This window comes from Athene cunicularia, assembly GCF_003259725.1.
Source record: "Athene cunicularia isolate RWA chromosome 2 unlocalized genomic scaffold, athCun1 chr2_part1, whole genome shotgun sequence".
Lineage (NCBI taxonomy): Eukaryota > Metazoa > Chordata > Aves > Strigiformes > Strigidae > Athene > Athene cunicularia.
Genome location: NW_020799095.1, coordinates 114,698,320 through 114,723,097, shown reverse-complemented (window position 1 = coordinate 114,723,097; position 24,778 = coordinate 114,698,320). Strand labels below are relative to the sequence as shown.

General features: G+C 41.9%; 2 protein-coding genes across 9 annotated transcripts in view; one reads left to right on the top strand and one right to left on the bottom strand.

Annotated features, from left to right (window-relative positions):
- The window catches only part of ASPH (aspartate beta-hydroxylase), a 99,088-nt gene extending 88,040 nt beyond the window's left edge, over nt 1–11,048 (top strand). For 7 of the 8 annotated variants that reach the window (XM_026841982.1, XM_026841981.1, XM_026841979.1 and 4 more), the window contains 2 exons: nt 5,355–5,488; nt 10,729–11,048. In XM_026841982.1, coding sequence (XP_026697783.1) covers nt 5,355–5,488; nt 10,729–10,879 — 285 coding nt within the window. In that variant the 3' untranslated portion in view covers nt 10,880–11,048. The remainder of the gene's footprint in view (nt 1–5,354; nt 5,489–10,728) is intronic. The other variant, XM_026841984.1, reaches the window with a different exon arrangement.
- Nucleotides 11,049–11,530: 482 nt separating this feature from the next.
- Nucleotides 11,531–24,778, bottom strand: part of CLVS1 (clavesin 1) — a 109,526-nt gene continuing 96,278 nt past the window's right edge. Inside the window, exon 6 of the mRNA XM_026841994.1 lies at nt 11,531–16,288. Within this exon, the coding sequence (XP_026697795.1) occupies nt 16,201–16,288 (88 nt within the window). The 3' untranslated portion in view covers nt 11,531–16,200. The remainder of the gene's footprint in view (nt 16,289–24,778) is intronic.

Sequence of the window (24,778 nt, the reverse complement as noted above, 5' to 3'; positions counted from 1 at the left end):
CAAGGTCCCTATGAATGGCATAGGGGGAAAAAAAAAAAAAAAGCGCCATTTCTCTCCTGTCATCTGCAAACTTGCTGAGGGTGATGCGCTCTGTCCCATCATCTGAGTCATTTTTGAAGCTATTCAAGTGTTGGACCCAGTATTGAGCCCTGGGATGCACCTCTGATAAGTGACCTCCAGCTGGAGGTCACTTTGTGCCTCTGATCACAACTCTTTGAGCCTGGCTGAACTGCCAGATTTCAATCACAGAATCATCTAGGTTGGAAAGGACCCTGGAGATCATTTAGTCCAACCGTTCTCCTAGCACAGTTCCCACCTACAGCATATCCTTAAGCTCCAAATCGACCCTACTCTTGAACACCTCCAGGGATGGGGACTCCACCACCTCCCTGGGCAGCACATTCCAACTCCTAACAACCCGTTCTATAAAGAAATGCTTCCTAATATCCAGTCGAAACCTTCCCTGGCGCAACTTGAGGCCATTCCCTCTTGTCCCGTCACTTTCTAGGCTAAAGAGGCTCATCCCCAGCCCTCTGCAACCTCCTTTCAGGGAGCTGTAGAGGGCGATGGGGTCTCCCCTCAGCCTCCTCTTCTCCAGACTAAACACCCCCAGTTCCCTCAGCCGCTCCCCGTACGACCTGTGCTCCAGACCCTGCACCAGCTTCGTTGCCCTTCTCTGGACACGCTCGAGTCATTCAATGTCCTTTTTGTAGTGAGGGGCCCAAAACTGAACACAGGAATCGAGGGGCGGCCTCACCAGTGCCGAGTACAGGGGTCAGATCCCTTCCCTGTCCCTGCTGGCCACGCTATTGCTGACACAAGCCAGGATGCCATTGGCCTTCTTGGCCCCCTGGGCACACTGCTGGCTCCTGTTCAGCCGGCTGTCAGTCAACACCCCCAGGTCCCTCTCTGACTGGCAGCTCTCCAGCGACTCCTCAAGCCTGTAGCGCTGCTGGGGGTTGTTGTGGCCCAAGGGCAGCCCCCGGCATTTGGCCTTATGGAAACTCCTCCAGTTGGGCTCAGCCCATGGCTCCAGCCTGTCCAGGTCTCTCTGCAGAGCCTCCCTGCCCTCGAGCAGATCAACACTCCCACCCAACCTGGTGTCATCTGCAAACTGACTGAGGGTGCCCTCGATCCCCTCGTCTAGATCATCAATAAAGATGTTAAACAGGAGTGGCCCCAAAACCGAGCCCTGGGGGACACCACTTGTGACCGGCTGCCAACTGGTTTTAACTCTATTTACCACAACTCTCTGGGCCTGGACATCCAGACAGTTTTTTACCCAGTGAAGCGTGCAATTGTCCAAACCTCGAGTAGCCTTTTTTTTCCAGAAGAATGCTGTGGGAAACGGTGTCAAAAGCCTTGCTAAAGTCAAGGTAAATTACATCCACAGCCTTTCCCTCATCCAGTAAGCAGGTCACCCTGTCGTAGAAGGAGATCAGGTTTGTCAGGCAGGACCTGCCTTTCATAAACCCATGCTGACTGGGCCTGAGCATCTGGTTGTCCCTCATGTGTTGCATGATGGTGTTTAGGATGAGCTGCTCCATCAGCTTCCTGGGCACCAAAGTCAAGCTGACAGGCCTGTAATTTCCCAGATCATCCTTCCCACCTTTCTTATAGATGGGCATCACGTTGGCCAATTTCCAGCCAGTCGGGACCTCCCCTTGTCAGCCAGGACTGCTGGTAAATGATAGAAAGTGGCTTGGCGAGCACCCCAGCCAGATCCTCCAGCACCCTGGGGTGTATCCCATCCAGTCCCATAGACTGTGTGTGTCTGTGTGATGCAGCAGTCACTGACTGTCTCCTCCTGGATTGTGGGGGGGTTGTTCTCCCAGTCTCTGTCATCTGGCTGAGGAGGCTGGATTCCCTCAGTACAATTAGTCTTGTTATTAAAGACTGAGGCGAAGAAGACATTAAGCACCTCAGCCTTTTCTTCATCACTCATTGCCATGTTTCCTCCTGCATCTAGCAGGGAATGGAGACTATCCCTGGTCTTTCTTTTGCTGTTGACATATTTATAGAAACATTTCTTGTTGTCCTTGATTGCTGAAGCCAGAGTAATTTCCAGCTGGGCTTTAGACCTCCTGATCTCCACCCTACATGGCCTCACAGCCTCTTTGTAATCACTGTGTGTGGCTAGCCCCTTCTTCCAAAGGCCATAAACTCTCCTTTTCTCCCTGAGTTGCAGCCAAAGCTCCCTGTTTAGCCAGGGTGGCCTTCTCTGGTACGAGCTTCTCTTACAGCACCTGGGGACACCTGCTCCTGAGCCATTAAGATTTCATTCTTAAAGAGAGTCCAGCTTTTCTGGGCCCCTATATCCTTCAGGATAGTCTCCCAAGGGATCCTGTCAATCAGGTGCCCAAACAAGACAAAGTCACCCCTTCTGAAGTCCAGGATGTCAGTCCTGCTTAGCATTCTCCTGACCTCTCTAAGAATAGAGAACTCTTAATAATTTCATGATTGCTGTGCTCTAGTCAGCCTCCAACCACCAAATCATGCACCAGTCTTTCTCTGTTCACAAGGAGGTGAACCAGCAGGACGCCCTCTCTGGTTCACTCACCAGTTGTGTCAGGAAGTTGTCTCCCACACATTCCAGCAATCTCCGGGACTGATCTCGTTCTGCTGTGTTGTATTTCCAGCAGATGTCTGGGAAGTTAAAGTCTCCCACAAGAAAAAGGGCAAGAGATTGTAAGATTTCTCCTAAATGCCTATAGAATGTTTCATCCACCTCTCTGTCCACCGACACTCTACCCTGTCTTCACTACACCTGTGCTCAAAACAATCATAACAGCCCTTAACATACAGAGCCACCTCACCACCTCTCCTTCCCTGTCTGTCCCTCCTAAAGAGCTTGTAACCATCAATTGGCAAACTCCAGTCATGGGATACACCCCACCATGTTTCTGTAATACCAACAACATCATAATTTTCCTGTTTCATCACGGCTACAAGCTCCTCCTATTTGTTACCCATGCTGTGTGCATCGGTATTCATGCACTTCAGATGGGCTGATGTTTTGCCCTCTTCCCCCTTCAAATCTAGTTGAAAGCTCTGTCAGTGAGCACAGCTAACTCCTGCCCCAAAATCCCCTTCCCTCTCTAGGACAGGTGCATTCTGTCTAATGTCTGGTGCCCTGTATACCAACCCATGATTGAAGAATCCAAAGCCCTGATGGTAGCACCAGTCTTGGAGCCATCCGTTCATCTGCTGAATTCTCCTGTAATCTTCCTCGTCCATCCCCACAACCAAAGGGATGCAGGAGAACACAATTTGTGCCCCCGACCCCTTAAGCAGTTTCCCCAAGGACCTGAAATCTCTCTTCATTGCTTTAGGCCTTCTCCTGGTGATGTCATCGCTACCTACCTGAAAAAACAGGAGAGGGTAGTAGTCCTTGGTTCTCACTAGAGTGGGGAGTTTTGCCGTGAGGTCCTTGATGCGGCCCCAGGGAGGCAGCAGACTTCCCTATGGAGTGGGTCTGGTCTGCATATGGGGCCTTTGACACCGCTTAGAGTGGAGTCACCCACTAAAATGACTCTTCTGGGGTTCTTTTCAGAGCTGGTTTCAATACCTGGTCTGAAGTGACCTGGCCTAGTTGGACCTTGGTCTTCTTCGTTTGTCTCATTTTCTTCCTCCTTCTCTTCTTCATTAAAAAGTTCCAGGGCCCCGAATCTATTGTGAAGGGGCACCATGGAGGGTGAGGGAGGTGGAGAGAGGATTTTCCTGCCTCCCCGAGCAGGGACCTGTTTCCAGCCTCCCTCGTCTCTTAGGGTCCCTCCTTCTGCCTGATCCAGGTCACTCTCAGCTTACCTAGTTTCTATTTCATCAGTTTGTCAATGAGAATGCAGGCAGTGTTGAAAGTCCTTCTAAAGTTGAGATAAACAGTATTCACTAATCTCGCCTCATCCACCAAGCTAGACATCTCACCATAGAAAGATGATAAAGTACAATTTCCCCTTCATAAATCTGTGCTGACTCCTCCTAGTCACCTTCTTTTCCTTCATGTATTTGGAAATGATTTCCAGGATTATTTTCTCTATCACCTTCCCAGGGATAGAGGTGAGCCTGTCTAGCCTATAGTTCCTCAGATCCTTGCCCTTCTTGAAGATAGGAACGTTTGCTTTCTACCAGTCCTCAGTGACTTTTGCTGGTTCATTACCATGTGGATTCACAACATCGTCCAGCTTCCTCAGCCCTCATAGGTGGATTATATCAGGACCTGTGAACCAGTTTGTTGAGTTTATTTAAATGTTCCCTAACCTGATCCTTCTTCACGGAAGGTGAGTTATCTTTGCTCCAGTGTTTTTCACTGGTTTCAGGTGCCCGGTATTCCTGAAGGTCAGTCATACCAGTAAAGATTGAGGCAAAGAAGGCATGTTGCGCCTCAGCCTTTTCCATAAGGCACATAGTGCCTCAGCCTTTTCCATATCCTTTATCATCAGATCTCCTGCCACATTTACCAGCCAGGCCCATATTTTCCCTAGACTTCCCTTTACTACTAACATATATGTGGAAACTTTTCTTCTTGCCTTTCGATTCACTCTCCAGATTCAACACCAGGAGAGCTTTGACTTTCCTAACCTCATCCCTGCGTACTCAGAGAGTGTCTTTACAGTCTTGCTGGGCGACCTGACCCTGTTTCTACCTTCTGAAGGCTTCCCTTTTGTGCTTCAAATTTTGTCTGGGTCACCATGCTTCATGCACATGGGGATGAACCATTCTTGAGCTTGGATGAGGTGATACTTAAAAATCAACCAGCAGTCCAAGACCCCTCTTCTCGACAGCACTGTATCTCATGGGATTTTTCCCAGCAGATCCCTGCATAAGCCCAAGTCTGCTTATCTGAAGCTGTGGGTAGTAATCCTGCTTTTTGTCTTCTTTCCTCCTCTCATGATCATGAACTCTACCATCTCATGGTTGCTCTAGCCAAGGCTGACAGTGACCTTGACAGCCACGTTGTCATCTGAGTGGGACCAGTCAGTCTGGCCAACACAGGCCTTTGTGTCTCCTGAGATCCATCCTTTTAAATGTTAAGAGTGTATGTAAGTCTTTCCATAGGAAAGAAGGTATTTTTCTGATTGTAGATAGAAGACAATTATTTCCAGATTGAAATATGAATACTGATTATTTTAAGCAAAGTGAAAAATAAGCACTTTTACACACACACCCCCCTGCACAAGACATGTTTTTTGTAATATTGAATGCCTTTAGGACGTGAGAAAACGCAACTGTTATAACACTAATAAAAGGCAACACTGCACTTTTGGCCTATCATCAAGGATGAGACAGAGTGGAATCCTGAATCAGTATGGTTGTGAAGCTGAATGTGTTGAAGGCCTGCCTTTCTCTTCTTGCAGATCAAATATTCTATCATGCACCCGGGGACTCATGTCTGGCCCCACACAGGGCCCACCAATTGTCGGCTAAGGATGCATTTGGGCTTGGTGATACCTAAGGAAGGCTGCAGAATTCGATGTGCTCAAGAGAATAGGTATGGTTGGGGTTTTTTGGGGTTATTTTTTCCACCTTCCTCAGGACTGAAAAATGGAGACATCTATGAAGTGTTTGGTCCAATGAGTTACACAAGTAGCAAATATCTTTAAAGTGCATTTTAAGTAAGAATTCTTAACCCTTAGGGAAAAATTATGATGCCTTGAAGACCAGTTTGGTGTAAAAAAAAAAACAAAATAAAGTGCAATAGTTTATGCACTTACAATCAGGACATATACTCCCCTGGGAAATATAAGAAAATGTGATATGGTTTTGCATGATATGATTTAACATAGACAGAAAAATATAGTATTAACTATATTGCTTTTTGCTTACATAATTTTCTGAGACTTATGTGAAATTCTAATGATACTTAATGATGCGGTATGTATTTTTTTGGAGATTCACTGTCTTGTCTGTAGCATCTGAGTGCAACAAGTGTTAATTTTTAATTCTTTTCATGGTAGTAATGCACAGATACATCTAATATTGAGAAATGAAATGCCACTCCTGTGTGACTGCAATATGTAGCAAAGATTTTTCTCATAACATTTGAAAACATCTACAAGAAATGTTTAGAATTTTTGAGAAGTATCCGTTAATAACCAAAATTGTTGTCACTATAGACTCCTGTCAACATCTAACTTATTTAATAATCTGTCACAGTCAGTGTTACAATCTACACTACCTACATATAGGTAGTGATGGACATTTGCTTCCAGCATTCCAATCCAATATCCAAAATAAGTTGTGTAGAGGGAGAGGTAGCTAATGGGCTTAGAGGACTAATATAGAGACGTGAAGTCTTTTCACTTTAGGACTTTGTGAATTCAGATGGGTGGTGACCGAATGGCATTACCATTAGATGGCTGTTTAGTAGCCTGCATGAATGAAGTGGTGGTTTTGATCTGTTATCAACAGAGTAGGTGTCCCCAGCTCACCACCCATTATTACGGCTGGCACCCTTCTTTGTCTTAACCTGAACAGAAGGGATAGTCCTGTGGAAAGTGAAACTTAACTACCTCCTTGGTAGCAGCACTGTCAAAGTCAAGAGTGGAGAAACACCTTTTGTTGCTGGTATCTGCAGACAGAGCACTTCAGCGTCTGGGCTCCTGAACCTGGCTCAATCTCAGGCATCAGACTCGCTCATTTGAAACATAAAGCATTCAAGTGCTAACTACAGCCTGTGCTGGACTGTGTTAACTTCAGTTGCTTTTGGCAAGAGCTATACATTCAGAATCAAGGACAGGATTTTCCCTGAAAACACTGAAAGTGTGTCTGCTGCTGGCAGGGTTTTTTTTACATCCCTTCCCCCATGAAAGAGGAGATGGGTGAACTGCTATGGAAGAGAATGGTGTCAGGAGGAAATCGTACCTTGGGCATTTTCCGTTCCTCCCTTCCTGATGATTCAGAGCAGTGGCAAACTTGTGGTTTAAAATAGGAGGTCTGGTTCAAATATGAATGTTAGTGTAGGTCAGGCCTTTTTCTGGCCTCCTGTCCCACTACTGTGTATATGAGATAAAGAACAGAACAGTAAGAATTTTTTCCTTGGTTACCTCTGTGCCACCCAGTGGGGGTGTTTAGAGGGACAGTGTTACAGTAGAACTCATCCTTTGATGGACAGGCAAATCAGCTCTGTGTAGTACTGTTTTTTACTCCTTCACTTGCATGAGAGTCTTTCTGCAGCTGCTAGGAGCTGGTACACCTCAGTGCTATTCAGTACAGCTATAGTAATTTTAGGTCCTTGGGCCATTTTGAAGTCCCAGCTCTGTAAAGTATAGGGTACAATGCCCAAAAATCAGTAGGTAAATAATATCCAGTTATCAAAATCGAACATCTCTGTCAGACAAGATAATCTCATTTTGAAATGAAGGTGCAGAATTGCAGCCTTATGCAGAATCCAGTCCAAGATCTCACATGTAACATGTGATGTTAGAGCCATGCAGGTGATACAGAAACTATCCCAAAGTGGCTCAGCACCAGACGGGAATAATATGGTTCCATGTGAATTGTTTCTCACACCGTAAAGGCTTCTAGAAAATATTTATTTACATGCTAATGGTGGGGTTTGTAATCTGTTTAAAAGGAGCTAATAGTTCTGTCAACTTTGTGACTTTTTCTTTGTTGTGCAAAACAGCCCATCCCATTATGATGCAAATGATAGATCCTGGGTTTTAACCTCTGAAGCTACTTCATCTGGGTGCTTGGATTTTTTGTTGTCTGTAACTGAGCTGCACTTTCAGGCTATTTAGGGCAGGATTATTCAGGCTTGGTTTATTTTTTTAAAACAAAAACAAAAGACCCCACAAAAAAAAAAAAAAAAAAAGCCCAAAAAACTAACACCCCAAAAACCCCACCACCAACAAAAAAATACCAAAACAAAGTACCCCTCAAACAAAAACAAATTCCCCACCCCTCCAAACAACCAAAACCCACACACACACTCCACAAAAACCCGAGTGTCTACTTGATTTTTGTACCACATTACAGCATTGTAAGACTCCCACTGACTTGAATAATGCCAGTGTAACTTTAGTGCAGTAACAGAGACTCAGGGTCTGTATAGCATGAAACATTTTTGTTACCAGATAATTGACACAGTAACAGAAAAAAACACATGATCATAGCTGAAACCTGCAAAAGGCTCATTATCTGGGCCTTCAAGGCTTATGTCTGTGTGCAAACCTGTGTGCATTTTTTACTGTTATGGTTTCTGCTTTATCTACTCTTGCTTAAAATATGTTTACGTGATCAGTAGATCAGTAGATTCAGTAGAAATGCTCCAATTTCTAGTTCTCTTCAGAACATTACAGCACAACCCAAAAAATTTCGATGGTTAATTTTTGCTTTTGTTGAATTTAAAAAATTTAAAATACCGAGATGACTTGGGAGTCTAAATCTCACATTCACCCCGTTTTTGAAAACAAAAAAAAAAAAAAAAAAAAAAAATTTGAACACAATTGAATGAGCTAAGCAATGTATTTTTGTCTTTGATGGGAAGACCTTTGTTTCTTTACCATCCTACTGTTGGTCGTAGTTCTTAATTCCCCTTATGGGCATCCATCCTCTTGGACAGCTTCAGCTCCTAAGGAATCTGTTAATAAACTTGATTATGCAGTCATTGTAGAGTGGCTTTAGGAGGTAACACTTCTTTGACCATTATTGAATCAACTGACTTATTCATCCAGTCTTACCTGAAAGGGTATAATCAGGTGCATGCTTTCATCCTGCTGCAATGCACGATAAATTTGCTTTCCTTATACCACTGCCTGACTTTACAATAGACAAAACATGAAACACATAATCAGCTACTGTGTCTAAATGCAGTGGGTTAGATTGAGATCTGAGGGGCAGCAACAAACGAGTAGCACCGTGACTTTTTGACATGTGACATTATCACTAGTGGTCACTGATCAGATGCTGATTTTTTGCAGTATCAGGACTGCCTTTAACCAGGTGTTAAAGCTCTTTTCAAAATCATTAATCCAGATCTCAGCAGGCTGGAGAAGCGTGCAAGCTGAAATTTCATGAAGTTCAACAAAGACATATGCAAAACCCTGCAACTGATAACAGCAGATTAACACCTTGTGACATTACAGGCTGGCTGATGACTGCATAGAAAGTAGCTCTGTAGAAAAGGATTTAAGGGTCCTAGGGGATAAATTGGACATGAGACATAAAGTGCTCTTGTCTTGATAAAGGCCTGTGTACTGGACTGTTATTAAGTACATAGGAAGCAGTTTGAGGGGAGTAATTTTTTCGCTCTCTTCTGCACTCAAGACACTGCCTCTGGAGTACTGTATCCAGTTTGGGGCTCTTCAGTACAAAAAAAGTCATTGATAAACTAGAGGGACTCCAGTGGAGACTGAAAAAATATTAGGAGACTGGAGCATGCAACACATGAGGAGAAGGTCAGAGAGCTGGTTTGGAATCTGAAGAAGAGGAGACTAAAGGGGAGCCTAGTTACTGTCTTCAACTACTAATGTGTGACTGTGCAGAAGACAGAGTTAGACTCTTTCCAGAGGTGTGCAGTTATAGAATGAGAGGTAATGGACACAAATGACAGTGAAGGAAATTCCATCTAGATAGAAGGAATTTCTCACAAGGTTGGTGAAACACGGGAAGAGGTGGTAGAATGTCTGTGGTTGCAGATATTCAAAACTCCACTAATCAAGAACCTGAGATATCTCATCTAACCTCAGAGTTGGATCTGACTTTGCAGTGAGGCTTGGAGCAGATGCCCTTCCAAGGTTTCTTCTGACCTAAATTATTCTGTGATTCTATACTTCATAAAATTGACAGAAACACTGATTCTTCTGCCAGTTAGTTCTGTAGAATTCCCTTCTACATTGCCCCTCGCCATTGCTTTTAAATCTGGTAATCTTGTTAATTTTTCAAACAATGAAGGCACTCATAACCAAGCCACTTGAAATAAACTGTGTGTCTCTTTTGGGGCCTAACAAAGGTACAGGTTTTGGAAAAGTACCACAGTTAAATCTTGACTCTTACATGCTGTAAAGAACACTCACCGAGGTTATTTGCATCCATTCAGTGATGTGCTCTGCCTAAGCAGAACTTGGCAAGCAGAGGGGCTTTAAGTTATGTGGACTCATCTTTCCAGTTCAGTTTTAACAGTAGAGTTAACCCAGTGTACATTATGGCATTACAACCTTCCTCTGAAGAAAAGCCTTTAGACTGACTGCTATTAACATCCCTGAAATTTTAAGCATGATCAGGGCCCAATTCTGTTGTTCTGATTTTTAGAAAAAGCAGATTGATTTAATGTAATTTGTTTTCAAACCATATGACCATATTACTGGTCATTCCCTCAGTTGCCATCACTCATTATGTATGTATCTGATCAGAAAAGGAGAAAAGTTGATACACCAGTATTATACCTGCTCCCTGCTTGTTGGACTCAACTCAGAAGTATATAAGTAACAAATATTATAAATGTCTTAATTTGTATGTGGGGATAACTATGCAGAGTGAGGAGATGAGGAGAGGAGAAACAATCCTTCAGTAATACAAAGGTCCTTTAGACTGATCTTTCTGTAATTTATTTCAGTTAAAACTGATACGTAATCTCTTTATATTAGGTAGTGAAATCCTGACTGTGCAATATATACTGTTTAAATCATTGTAATATGTCAAGGAACATCTTCAGAGCTGATATATAGCTGCCCTGCTCCACAGCACTTCAAATACTACACTAAAGCATGTTCTTTTTTTGTGTTGCAGAACCTGGGAAGAAGGGAAAGTTCTTATTTTTGATGACTCATTCGAACATGAAGTATGGCAGGATGCTGAAAATTATCGCCTGATATTCATTGTGGATGTGTGGCACCCTGAGTTAACAGCACAACAGAGACGCACCCTTCCTGCTATTTAAGGGGTTCCTTCTGTTGTGCGGAGCAGAGGAGCTTTAACCCCTTTAGAGTATGCGGATAGGATTAATTTATCCAGCATACAAAGAATACAAGTATTGTAAGGGTTAGAAGAGATAAGGACGACATTTTGCAATCACAGAGGACTTGATTTTAAAAAAGGAAAAAAAGAAGGAAAAAAAAAAAAGCCATGTTTTGTTCATACTGATACAGCACTGATATGTATTTTTTTCTGGCTGCAAGTTTGAAAAATAGAGATCTTGTCAGCCAAAGAGCAGTAGGTCTGGATTTTCAAACTGAGGAATGTGCAGATGTTTTTGTCATGGACCATTATACGTACAAAGGCAGTTAGTCTGTCACCTGCCTGACCAGGTTCAGGCACAAGATTTGCAATTCTGCATCTGGGAAATACTTCCCAGGATTTTATCTGGGAGGCAACATGTAAGATATTTACAAACATATGCACACAATCAACTTTGAAAATCAGTATGCAATTGTAATATTAGCTGCTTTAGGCATAGAATGTGTCCCTGTGTTATCAACTGTAGATAATGTGAACACATTATGTATGTTTTGTATTTTTTTTCTACCTGAGTAACTGTATTTTTCTAGCATAATTATGAACAAATTTTCTTTAATCAACCACTATTTTTTTAAAAAAAAATCCTATATATAAAAGTGCATCTCTAGCGATCAGCAGAAGGAAAATACTGTTATATATAAACAGATTTCATTTTTGCCAAGTGTGGCCTTCTCTTGCCTTCCTGCAAAGGCAAACAGAAACTTGCATAATCAGCTGCTTAGTGAAGCATTGTTCTTCTAAAACAAAATAGTTCTCTTAGCAGGCAACCTTCAGTTTGATAATGTGATTTTGGAAGATGTTGAGCAAATGTGACATCTGTGGTCTCAGATCGTAAAGTGCTTGACAGTTTTTAGGCTTTTGTGGTGAACTGCTGTTTCTCATATCATTACAAAAGTTTGTGTTGTGATATCCATTTTCTACCTAGCAGGGGTCTGGGGCACCCCCTTCTAGGGGCTGCTCCTATGTTACCCTTGGGTGGTCATTCAGCGGAGAAAAAAATATGTGAAGAATTTCTTGTGCTTTGGGCAGAAGGACAAAGTCTAACTTGGTTTCCTGCCAGAATGCAGAGGAGACAAAGAGCTTCAGGTTATTAACTTGTATTAACTTCTGCTGCCAGCATCCTACAGAGTGCTAGAATGATCCTTTAATTGACCTAAAAGTGTTTTCCTTGTCTTGAAATGTATGGCATAATGCTGAATTAGTCTTATCCCAGTACCATTTACAGCATGCTTTGAATTTGCCATACAGAATTTACTATGTGGAAAAAGGCCTATTTTCAAGAAAGAAAACTGATTGGATGTTTAAGCAGTTGGCTGGTCTTTTGGGTCCGTACAGTTTGATGGGAAATGGAGGGTGCAGAACCTTCCCTTGTTAACTTCTAAGAACACTAACAGGAAAGAGTGACCTGAGGTTGCACTGTAGATGTTTATAGCTGGCAAAACCATCAGGGTGTAGATAGGTGTGCTAGGGTGCTGAGGGCTTGTCAAGAGCAGTGGCATCATTACCGAGGGTTGTGAGAGACAAACACTAAGCAAGGAGACACTGAAGTTACTGAGTCTCCACAGTTTTGGCTTTGTTGTCCAAAAGACAGTGAACAGTCATCTTATTTGTTTAATGCTCAGTGGTTTTTTTACTGCAGAGACTACATCATGGTACCTAAGTATTGTGACCAGAATGCCACATTTGCTGAAGCAAAATACAGATAAGAGCTGTGCCTTCCCATAAACTGAATGCTTTTCAGAGTTTGTATTTTACTAGGTAACTAAATCTTGTAATGCCGTGTAATACGTGGTGATTGCACCATAAATTAGTATAACCAGTTTCTGGAGGTGTGCACTTTAATTTCCTTTTTGACTATTAAACTGATAAACCCTCCCTAATTGAGAATCAGTTTTAGACAGCTATGATAATTAGGCTTTAATGTGTTGTCCATATCAAAAACAGCACTAAGACTATACATAATATACAAGAAAGCAACAGTTCTCATTTCATCATCATGAAAACTGAAAAGATTTATAAGTTTCATGCTTAAGAAAATATAAAAGTGCTTTTGGGGAGCTTTAGGAGAATCATGGTGCAAAAGTCGAAATAAGGTACTCGTTATTGTGGGGGGTAAGATAGTAAAAAAAAATAAAATTAAATATCCCGGTAGTTGTTTAGTTAGAGGCTGTATTTTGTATCTTTATAAAGTGATTATCAGTAGAAATTATAAACTATTTTGTAATTCTCTAAAATAAAGACATAGTTTGTAAAGAAGAAATCAAGAACTGTTTAAACCAAAATTTGTGGTTTAGAAATATTTTTATTAATGTTGCATTTTCATTTCTATAGCTCAGAGTAAATACTAAAGGAGGAGTAAAAGCTTTGGAGCTTTGTTTATGAAAATCCATGCCATCCTTCAGAATGTTTCATTGTTCATTTGAAGGCTCATACTTTATCTTGTCCATTTGCAATTGGCAAATAGATAAAATTGGCAAATAGATAAAAGTAATCTACCCAAGATGTGTGTGTGCTGGAGTAGCACTGTTTATTAAATTGTGTAGTGATATATTGGCAATTTAAAATCTTAAGTGCCTTGAATATGGCAAGGTGTATTATGAATAGCTCCTGCAATACTGAAGTAAATCTACTCTATGCCTACATGTCAAGGAACTGAGAGCATCTTTTTCTTAGGTACAGTTAGCGGATTAGTTACATATGGAGGAGATAGATATGTATATAGTAAACTACAGAAATTTTGTAGTGAATAAGTGGTATATTATTTTAGGTATTCCTGTTTGCCAACTGGCATTTCACCTTGAAAAAGCTTTTCAGCATTGAAAATGCCAATGAAAGAAGTGAATGGAAATGTTTTTTAAATGGAGAGACATTGCAATTTAAATATTTTTTTTCTGTAAATTTACGGAGGGCAATGACAGAAAAGGGCAATATAGTCTCCTGTTTGTAAGGCAGTATGTACTCATCATGCTGTTAGGAGGTGGATTTCTCCCTGGCTATAGTTGCCTTGCTTGCAAGCACAGTCTGTATAAGATCCTACAGTTAAATACAAGCATCATATGGTTATATACAAGGCATCATATGTATTTATTCATGTCACAGATTAAAAAAAAAAAATTCTAATCCTTTCCAAGGATTAATCCTCGAGGACTGGATTTCAGTGATATTTGCACTTCTTGGGCAGAACAAGTCCCACTTGAATGAACAGTGATTGTAACAGGTGTCTCAAAGATTCAATGGCAGTGGAGGTAAGAGTATTAACAGAGAAAAATTGTAAGCCAAAGTATTTATTCATTAATGCTGCAGTATAATGGCCAATGTCTGTCCTTTTTTGTCTGTTTGGTTTTTTATTTTCTGCTTTAAGCAAGTTCTCTGTGACAAATTCAGATGCCTGTGAGTCTTCATGAGCCCTGAGAAAGGAAGGGACCTTTGTCCTGTTACCAGGAGTTGACATCCTAGTTTTCTGTAATAGGTGGTAATGCCAGGGGAGGGGGAATGGAAGAAATCCCAGAGATAAATGGCTCAGTTGTCTTGCTTGTTTAATGTTACTGCAAACTTGTGCTGCTTCTTCTAACTCCCGTGTTGCCTTGCTGGGGCCATCCACTGCCTTAAAGACTTGCTCTCTATCATGGAGACCAGGCTTTGTATCAATGACATGCTGCTGCAGAAGGTGGTTAGTGTGAATGAGGCTATTCTGTACAAATACTAGTGGTTAAATCCCAGGTGTGTTGATAGGATCTGGCAGAATGTCCTTTCTGCCCTGTGCGGGCATAAAATGTTGTTGTAGATAAAGGCAGTATTTTGTTAGTCCATCTGTTAGGGCTGACCAGTTGAACTATATCATCACTTCAGTGTATTGCTTGTGTATTCAGTGGATGTTCCAGAGGCACATTAAAAACTCTTGTGCCCATTATCATCTCATTTTATATATATGGTTTACACTACTACTTTTGATGTGTTGTTGCCAACTGCTTGTTCTAGTAAATTGTCAATGTATGGCAATTTAATTGAAGACTAAAGGTGTGTACAGTGGTTGTAACCATTTTAGGAAATAAAGTCACTGCACATGCAAGTTGATAACAATTTTTCTTTTATTTCTTTAATCTGATTTCCATTTCAATGAAGGGATGGGACTCTTTTTGCAGCTAGAGCAGAGAAATAACAAACTGATCTTTGGCATTTCAGTTCTATTCTTCCACATTTCCTTCTAACAGAAGCTTGTACTGAATAATTAATTCTAAGTTTTCCTTTTTCATTTTAACCATGGTCCACATCTGCAATCAGCATACCCTTCTGGCTACACCTTTCACTGATTGCGGGAGGGAAGAGGGAAAATGGCTCTGCAGAGCTTTCATTTGCTGTTGTGACCTAAATGAAACAATCTGGATTGAACCATTAATCACTGGTGAATGTATCCAATGGGTCTCCCTATCACCCCCCCTTCACACACACACACACACACACATGCACACGCACGTATCTAAATAGGTTCCCGAGTTGCCTGTGGAAAAACACATTGTTAAAATTAAATAATTGCATTTCAAATTGTGTGCGTCTACTGCCCACACAGCTCATTCCACTTAGCTCACAGTTTTATAAGGGCTTCAAAAGTTAAGAATAATTTTTGCTAGATGCTGAAATGTGACCTCCTATAAACAGCATGGATGAGGCAGTCACAAAGTGTCATGTTGAATGGCATGCCGGCACTGACTTTTTTTCTTTTTTTTAAATGCAAAATTCTTCTGTAAAACTTGGGCACTATGTAGATGCTGCTGTTTCTGCTCTCTGAGACAGATTAAACTGCTGATTACAGTGCAAAATTTAAATCTGAGATGCTTTTCTTTAAAACACACTTAACCTTTGCTTCTATAAAACTGAGCATCCCTGATGGAGTCTTCAGGAAAACTACTGACACACCCCGCTTTCTTTAAAAAGATAATGCAGTCCCATCACTTGCAATATTTTAATGTCATAAGTCAAAAAAAGAAAAAAAAAAAAAAAAAGTAAATTCTTTATGTATGGACAGACTCCTGTGTCAATAGAAGTGTTTGGTTTTGTTCATTGTTGGCCACATGGACAGATGGTGGGTGACAGTTGTTACTTGGTCAAGAAACATGAAGGACTTGTTCTCAAGCAAAACACGTGTGTGTGTGTGTGTGTGTGTGTGTGTGTGTGTGGTGTGCTCTGTGTGTTTCTGGTATGGTGGATGCCAGTTAATGTATCTCTGTGTGTTGAGCACGTGGGAGCTCAGTCCAGAGCCAGCAGCGGCTGGGTGTTGTCGCTTTCCCCTTGGTCTTCGTGTTTCAGTGTGCCGGCTTCCACCACAGACTGGGACCTAAAAGCAAGAATACACGCATGCTAGCAAAAGCTGCTGCAGAAACACTCACCTTCCTGGAGTCCCTTTGCTTCATTTTATGATTTTTGGCTTTTGTTCATCTTTATGGCTTTTTAATTATTTTCTGTGGAGCACATAAGGAATTTGAGAAGCATTCCTTTAAATATGAACAGGGACATGACTTACTGCAGATATCAAATGCCTTCAAAATATTTAGTGCTTAGCTGCTATCCATAATGCTGAACACACTCAGCAACTTAAAGACCTGATCCTGAGAGGCTGTGAGATCTGTTGGTGCTTGATGTCTTCCTTGGCAAAACTGCTGGAAAGAACATTGTAAAATGACAAGTGCTTGCGGGAGTGAGTCTCAGCTCATACTTGTTACAAATCTCAAGATATATAAATCACATTTTACTGATGTAGGGGTTTAAGGGGCAGAACTTCTACGAGTTACCCAAGATCAATGAAGAAGCCAGAATTAATATGACAACGGAGGAGCTTCTGGTGTGCCCAGTCCTGCAATTTATCATTATCTCCTTGTCTACACCCTTGAAGGAGAACTTTATTCAGGGCTAGTCCATCTGAAATTAATGTCTGTCTGCAAGTTTGGAAGCATAGTTTATCTTGTGCTGCTAATGGACAAAATACCACCAACACATAAAAAATGAGTAAACACTAGAGAAAGTGGAACATCATGATTTCTTGCAGTGACACAAGCTGAAAGGGCTTAAACTAGTGGGAAAATCCAAGACACTTATTTTCTGAGGTCTTCATGCTCCAGTGTTAACTCACTGAGCTATGGAAGGACAGATTGATAAGTTTATTGTTACAGAGATTTGTTATCCTCCATTTTCTCTGTTTTGGGCTAGGAGTTGTCTCCCAGTTTGTAGTGGGCAATGAGCTTTAGTGCAAAATCATTGCTGCGGTCAGGAACTTTTAAAAGAGAACTTTTTCAAAGGTAGAGCTAGTATCATCCAGCCCAGGTATTTGCATAGTGCACATTGTCTTACAGAGCCAGTTTTCCAATGGATAGCTTTTAGAATTTTGGGTATCATTCCCTACAGGATGTGTTTGTAATTCCCAGTTGTTTGTTACAGTAACCTCAGTTTAAGCCTTAGCTATCTCATGAGATTAGATATCACCTCTCTTTTGATAAGAATCATGAAAAATTGAATCCTTTGGTACTGCAGCACTTGATCAGGACTGAATACCGTGACTGTGAATATCTTGTATGATTATTTTTCTTATGCCTGGAGCTTTCATTAAAGCATAATAAAAAAATTTTCATTTAAAAAAAAAAATCTCCAAAGAGAGATAACAAAAACTGGATGCTCAATGGGAAGATTCTATGCCAAAATTTTGAAAGAAAATGTTTGCCCAATGTTTTCACTGTGTATTTTTTACAATAATGTGACATGTGTAATGTTTATGACTGCATTTTAATATAGAAAAACAGCTGATTTAAGAGATTATGCAAAATGGCAATTTACATATTTCTAGTATGTGGCAGCATAAACTAATCATGCAGCTTTGAAACTGATACAGAATGGATTCAAATCACAATATCAACAGATTTTTTTTTTTCCTGGATTACCAGATTAAATTATTATTAAATAGCACCTGATTAATACTTGTCACCAATCTGTTGTTTTTGTCTGACCCGCTGCCCTACAATGAATATAAAAATTTGCAGATCCATTACAGAATTTGCAAACATACAGCAGAAAGTTTCTTCTCTAAGACAAATGTGTAAAAACTTGCAATTTTGCCTTTTGTGATAACAGCTGATTATCTCTGCTCTCATCTCACTACACAAAAAAATTTTCTTGCACCTTTAACAGCAAGATACCAGTTTCTCTCCCATACTGATACTCAGATGCACACCAGGTTAGGAGCCACTTAATCCTAAACTCTGCATGGAGATCCCATGCAGCTCCTTTTCACACAGAGCCAAAATAGCCAGAGCATCGAATAAATGTGTTGCAACCCACCTGACCTCCAAATTCAAGATGCCAGATGATTCAAATGCTATGCTCAGCCCTTCTGAATGACACAGAGGGATCCAACTGAGATCTTAGTATCTGCCAAGCTCTGCAGCAACAATCATTTTTCCTTTTCTCCTAGAGGATGTTTGGTCCCCTGTCCTAAAATACGCAACTGAGACATCTATCTGAAGGGCACGATAGTGATTTGAAAAATCATTGCTGTTTTCTATGACACCACAATAAAGAACTTGCTGTTGTGTTTGGATTTCCATTTTCTGGATACATCAGTTTTTCATTTGCTGAAAAATGTTTCTAGTTTTATTTGTAACTTAAGTTGTATGTAGGAAAAAAAGAAAATTACTCTGTTCACAAGATTCTAAAATACTTTTTTCATATTCTTCATTTATGGTAAGTATTACAAGTGTAGTTGCTCAGAAGAGTATTTTGGCAATATATATATTACTGCAGGTCACAGTCCAGTAGACTGAGAGATACGTTTTACTGGCCTAGAACATCCTGAAGTATGTATTCTATAGCTATACTTTATTTAATGACAGAGAAATTATTTTCAATAGGCCACTATTGCATAAAGGATTTTCAACTCACCAGTAACTATATTTTGGAGATATAGAAATTAATATCTGAAATTAATGTCTGAAAAAATGCATCATGTATGTTGATTTCATCTTGCTTTTGTGTATCTCACACAAATAGTTCAAAGAAAGCAGTCATATTCTAGTATGTGCAAGTGTACACAATATTTAAGGGGTTTGGTATTCTGACTGGTATTGAACCTAGGGCTAAGACTAGTTTCTGTTCTAAAAGTACTGCTACCTGTTTTAACTGCATTAACATTTTCTCCAGAGAATCAAACAATCATGTTTCAAATTTTTAAGTAGAATCTGATCTTGAAAAGTGTTTGGGTGTCTAACTCCACCTTAATCTCTTATTGAGAAATAATCACAGAATTGTTTAGGTTGGAAAAGACCTTGAAGATCATCTAGTCCAACCATCAACCCAACAATTACCAGTTCCCAACTACACCATATCCCTCAGTGCTATGTTGACCCGACTCTTAAACACCTTCAGGGATGGGGACTCCACCACCTCCCTGGGCAGCCCATTCCAATGCCCAACAACCCGTTCTGGAAATAAATGCTTCCTAATATCTAGTCTAAACCTTCCCTGGTGAACTTGAGGCCGTTCCTTCTTGTTCTATCGGTTATTACTTGGTTAAAGAGACTCATCCCCAGCTCTCTGCACCCTCCTTTCAGGTAGCTGTAGAGGGCGATGAGGTCTCCCCTCAGCCTTCTCAAGACTAAACAACCCCAGTTCCCTCAGCCACTCTAGTCCTTGTAATTTACAACCATCTTTGAATTAAAAACACCAAAACACCCACTTGCACAACAGTTTAAGCTATTTTGATATGAAATAGTAAATGGGCAGTACAGAACTTTCCTTGTTTGGCAAGCTCTGTTTAATCTTTGATCCTGTAAATGCTGTTCTGTTGATACCCTATGTCAGGTGGTTGTTTATGGCACCAGACAAAAACATTTTTATTTTGCTGTCTTTCCATATCAATGTTACAATTACCTGATGGGACTGCGTAGAGAACACAAAGCCAGACTCTTCTCAGTGATACCCAGGGATAGGAGAAGAGGCAGTAGGCACAAACTGAAATACAGGAACTTCCGTTTTAACATGAGAATAAGTATTTTTTACTGGGGGAGTGAACAAACACTGGAACAAGTTGACCACAGAGGTTATTAAGTCTTCATGCCTAGAGATATTCAAAATCCAGCTGGACACATTCCTGGGCAACCTGCTCTAGCTGACCCTGCTCTGAGCTAGGGGTTGGGTAGAAGATCTTCAGCGGTCCCTTGCTCAACATTTTTGTCATTCTGTGCCCACAAAAATACCAGCTTCCCTTAACCATCCTAATCCACGTTCTCTATCGTGACAGGGCAATGATTTTCTTTCCAAGCTCATTATGCCTTTGAGATGTCAACTTTGACAGTGTGGATGACATTCAGCTGCTAAGTGTAGATACCTACTGCAATTTAAGGCACCTTAGGGTATCCAAGACAACCTTCTATGGCTGACTGTTTGACCCAGGATTTATAGAAGACTTACTCCAGAAGTCCTTCTGGAGTAACAGATGGAGCCCAAGAGGACATCACAGTGCCTAGGATCATACAAGATGCCTATACTTAGGCAGCAGAGCCTCAACTGTTTCTGAAGGATGAATGCAACTAATTTGTAATGTTCAAGACATGTCCAAGTCATTTTGACCTGGGCCAGATACGAACTAATCATCTAAGCAGGATATAGTAATTGCATTGGCCCTCTCCTCATATCACTACATTTTCATTTTGTGTTGTGATTCATCTCACCATCAGACATCTATCTCTCTGTGCTATAAATGGCAGAGAGAAATAGACCTTCTCAGGGTACAATTCATCTGATCTGTTATAAATATATGGTCATATCATGTGATTCATGGGTTACCTACATTTAGGTCCCAGTTGTGATGAGTTCTCACCTGTTAATGCCAAGGGGAACGGGTTCCATGATTTACAAGGCAATGTTTCCTTCATATCATAGCCACAACTACCTCACACTATATTACCTTCAACACCCCTGAAATGTGGCACATGTCCTGGGTGTGCTGCAACTTTGGAGTATATTTGAATTCAAAGCCTTCTGGTTTTCTTCCTTTCTCAGCTAAAAAAATCTCAATAACCAGTCTGGAAGATGCTTGTGTATGGAGGATCTGGTTGAGTTAAATTTTAACACAGGTAGACAATTGTTTGTATCACACAGGTGGGGTTACTGTGTAAGGCCCTGAGCTGACAGACCATATGGCTGTGTTTCTTTGACATGATACATGCAGGAGAGAGACTTACCACCTGTAAAAGTACAACATGATCACTGTGGGCTGAGAGCTGAAGTAATTAACAGACAAGTCAATGCCCATTCACTTTCCTAGCCTAGTTTACAAGGCTATGTAACCTTGCTTAGGAGAGCAAAATGAGAATGGAAAGAGAAATGATCTCTCAGTCTCAATTCTGAAGCCTAGGCACCATTTGAGTGTGCTCTATTTAAAGCATTAATCAAACTCCCCATGGTTGTTTTACTGTTCAGCAAGAATATTTGGAGGTCTGGAAAATCAACACTACCCAGCTGTTTCTCCAGCATGTCAGCCATATATTTCAAATGACAGAACTGCATAGGTATGTACATCAAAATCTAAGAGAGCAGATGGCTTTATGTGTGTGGTCATTTTAATGCAACTGTCTCAAATTCAGTCAAAAACCATGTAAGAAGACTGGATTCAGGCCTTCTAGCTGCACTGATTTCAGAAGGCTTTTGTCAGAGTACAGCTGGAGTCAATCAGCTCACAGGAACTGATGCCTGTTGGGTATCAGTTTTGTTTCCCATAAAAAATAAAATACCAAAATCCTGCACTGAGCTAACAGTAACTGCCAGCGTATAATGATGTGCTTGCTTTAAAAGACATCTTCCAGTCCTCTGATCCCTCATTTTATGCTTTACATCACAGCAATGCTGATGTGCTGCAGCCCACAGGAGTGAGGACATATTACATTTTTGCTGGGCTTCCTTTGGAGGGTTTTGTTAAGGAAGAAGGAGAGTGGCATGGTTTTTTCCCCAAGTGCAGGAGGCTTTAAGTTCTCAGAATGACACACTGCAGCCAATCAATCAGATCACATCGTGTAACTCTATTCATCTACTCTCACCTCCCATCTGTTCATTTCCCTCTAATTCCCTTCCCATTTCACCAGCACCTCAGGGCTGTTCATCTCCCAATTATTCATTCTCTTTACAACATAATAAGCATTTTTTAAAAATTATACCTGTGAATTTTTGTATTGACAAGGTCTGAGGGACATTTCTCTCTCTGACCTCTTCCCTCCCCATCAGACTGCAGAGGAGAGTGCATCACTCCATTGTGCTCTCCTGTATGCCTTCCTCAGGTGGGAAAACCAAGGATTTGCACCCCACCCCACCCTCAGTATTGCAGAAAAAATGTGCAAGTGTGAAGTAATTGTGGTAAAAGGTACTATTTTATTTTTGAAAGCACTTGAAAATGAAATGAATGGGCAAAGCATCTTGAAAGACATGTATGCTCCCACAGGTGGTGCAGGCAGATGCAGGCAAGCTCTGCTCAGTGGTGCACAGCTCCAGCACAGAAGCCATGAAGTGTGGCTCTCTGCCCAGGCTAATAAGCCCTTCTGAAATCTCTTGCTAATACAACTCTGCAGATTCTGCACTTATGCTGGCTCACAGCTCTGCATTAAAACAGCATGATGTTGTGCCGCAGAGACCTGCCCAAAGGGGCAGCTTTGATACACCAGCTGCAGCATTTCAAAGAGGTGAAGCAGCATCCCTGTCTAGGGGCATAGCTGAGCTGGGTAAGTGATCCATCGACATGGTGAGTCAGGGGGAAAAGCAGCACAGAAACTCTGGCTTAACCTTAGTGCCAGTCCCATGCTTAGCCTACAGGACAATGGTGACAAACTGCTGTGCTTCCCAAACAGGAGCTGGCTTTGTGACCACTATGGCAGCAGTGACCATCTTCCTCCCTGATGGTTACTACATCCTAGGGAGAGGTCTCCAAGCAGTGCCTTGGAACATCAAAGCCAAGTCACCATGGCCCAGATCTGTACTTAACCGCATGTGTGAAGTCTCAGTGAGTGCATCTACACTGCAGATGTACAGTGTAGATCACCACCTTAAAGGGGCAGCTGCTGCAGAGTGAACCCCAACACATGGCGCCTCGTCCTCCCTGTGCCCACCAGCCCTCTCAATGCCCCTCCTTTCCCGACAGCTGGCCCCAGCTGCATCTCCCCACTGCAAACCCTGAACACAGCTTACTGCAGGGTCTGCACCAAAGAGTGGTAGGGATGGCACTGCACTGCACTTGGCTCTAACTGTGGCCCAGATGGCTGTGCACCCTCTCCTGACCCATCCCTTCACCCACACCTCGGGGGATGCAGCCCATACCCTTTGGCACTTGCTGTAAAAACAGTTCTCTGGTGGGCTACAACATAGCTGTCAGCTTACTGCAGACACTCTGAACTGGGAAAGCATACAGAGATGCTTAAGTATTTGGCAGAGCACATGGTCTTATGCTTTAAGGCCACTGAGACCCAGAGGAGAGGAAGAGCCAGGCACTATGCAGGGCAAATGGAGGAGACTCCTCTAGCAGAGGCTTTCCCAGAGCAATACAGACAGGAGTCAGTCTGTGCCACAACCTTGAAATTAGGGTGCACACCTTGGTCTTTTTTCATCAGTGTGGATGTGTCTGATGTCTCCTGCTCCTAAGTGCTCTGAGCTTCAGTGCCAAGATCTTGCCTTGGTGACACCCCATGTTCAGGGCAGAGGAAAGGCTTGGGTGGAAGTTTGTCCTCTCCGGTTTTTTTTCTCTGCTACAGGCTGACTCCTCCAAATTCTTTTTTTCATATAGAAGGGATAGGAGTGCCTGCTTCAGACAGAAGTTCCTGGAAGACCCCTAATTCCCTGGGGTGCAATATGTCACCTAGTCATGGGACCAAATAAACACAACACTGCAGCAGCAGTCAACACCAATTTACAGCAGAGTCAGCACAAGCTGCTAAAAAGTGTGCAGGATATGATATCCAAACAAAAGAAGTTCTGGTCAGGTAATGAAGAAAATTTTCTTCTCCCACTTTATGAATATTATACACACACACACACACACACACACACACACACACATATATGGACTTGTCATCACCATTCATGCTTTTCCTGCTTATCCCCATTGCCTTGCCCACCAAGCGTTCTTTCTAGCCCAACAGCTTCCAATCGCTTTGCTCGGATATTCTAGTCCTTTACACCTGCCTCATCTTTCAGTCTCCCTTTTTTGCTCCTATTCCACTGACCCCGGTTCCCAATATCTCAACCAGATTTGCCACTGAATCACAGCCTCTTCACTTCTGTGTAACAGTAACAGGGAAGATGGAGCCCTGAGAGCAAAGGGTGTCAGTCTTCCTACTCCCCTGTCCTACATCAGAAGTTTCCTGTCTTTAACAAGAACGGCACAGCAGCTTGAAAGCAACCCTGCAGATGTACTATTTAGGCTGGGAAGTCAAGCACCACCGCAGCAGGAAAAGGCAAAATGTAGGTTGTGGGAGCAGCAGTCACTCGGCTGAGTGTGTGGGGGCGTTGTGACCCCGCATTGTGCCCCAGCCCTAGGGGCACGCACTGTTCTTTCTCGGAGGGCTCTTTCCTCCCTCACTGCTCAGGGTAGACAGTGCCGAGCTAGTAAGTGGCTATTTATTTTGCTTTCTTCTAGTGGTTCAGCATGTGGCTCTGTGACACATTTGCTGCGTATTATTCCAAGCCTGCTCTGAAGGTAGCCTTTGTTAATTCCCTCATGAGCTTTTCTGTGGAGTACATCAACATGGTACTTGTGTGCCTCTTAAATGTTAATTCATTTATTGCCATAGCACGACTGGGG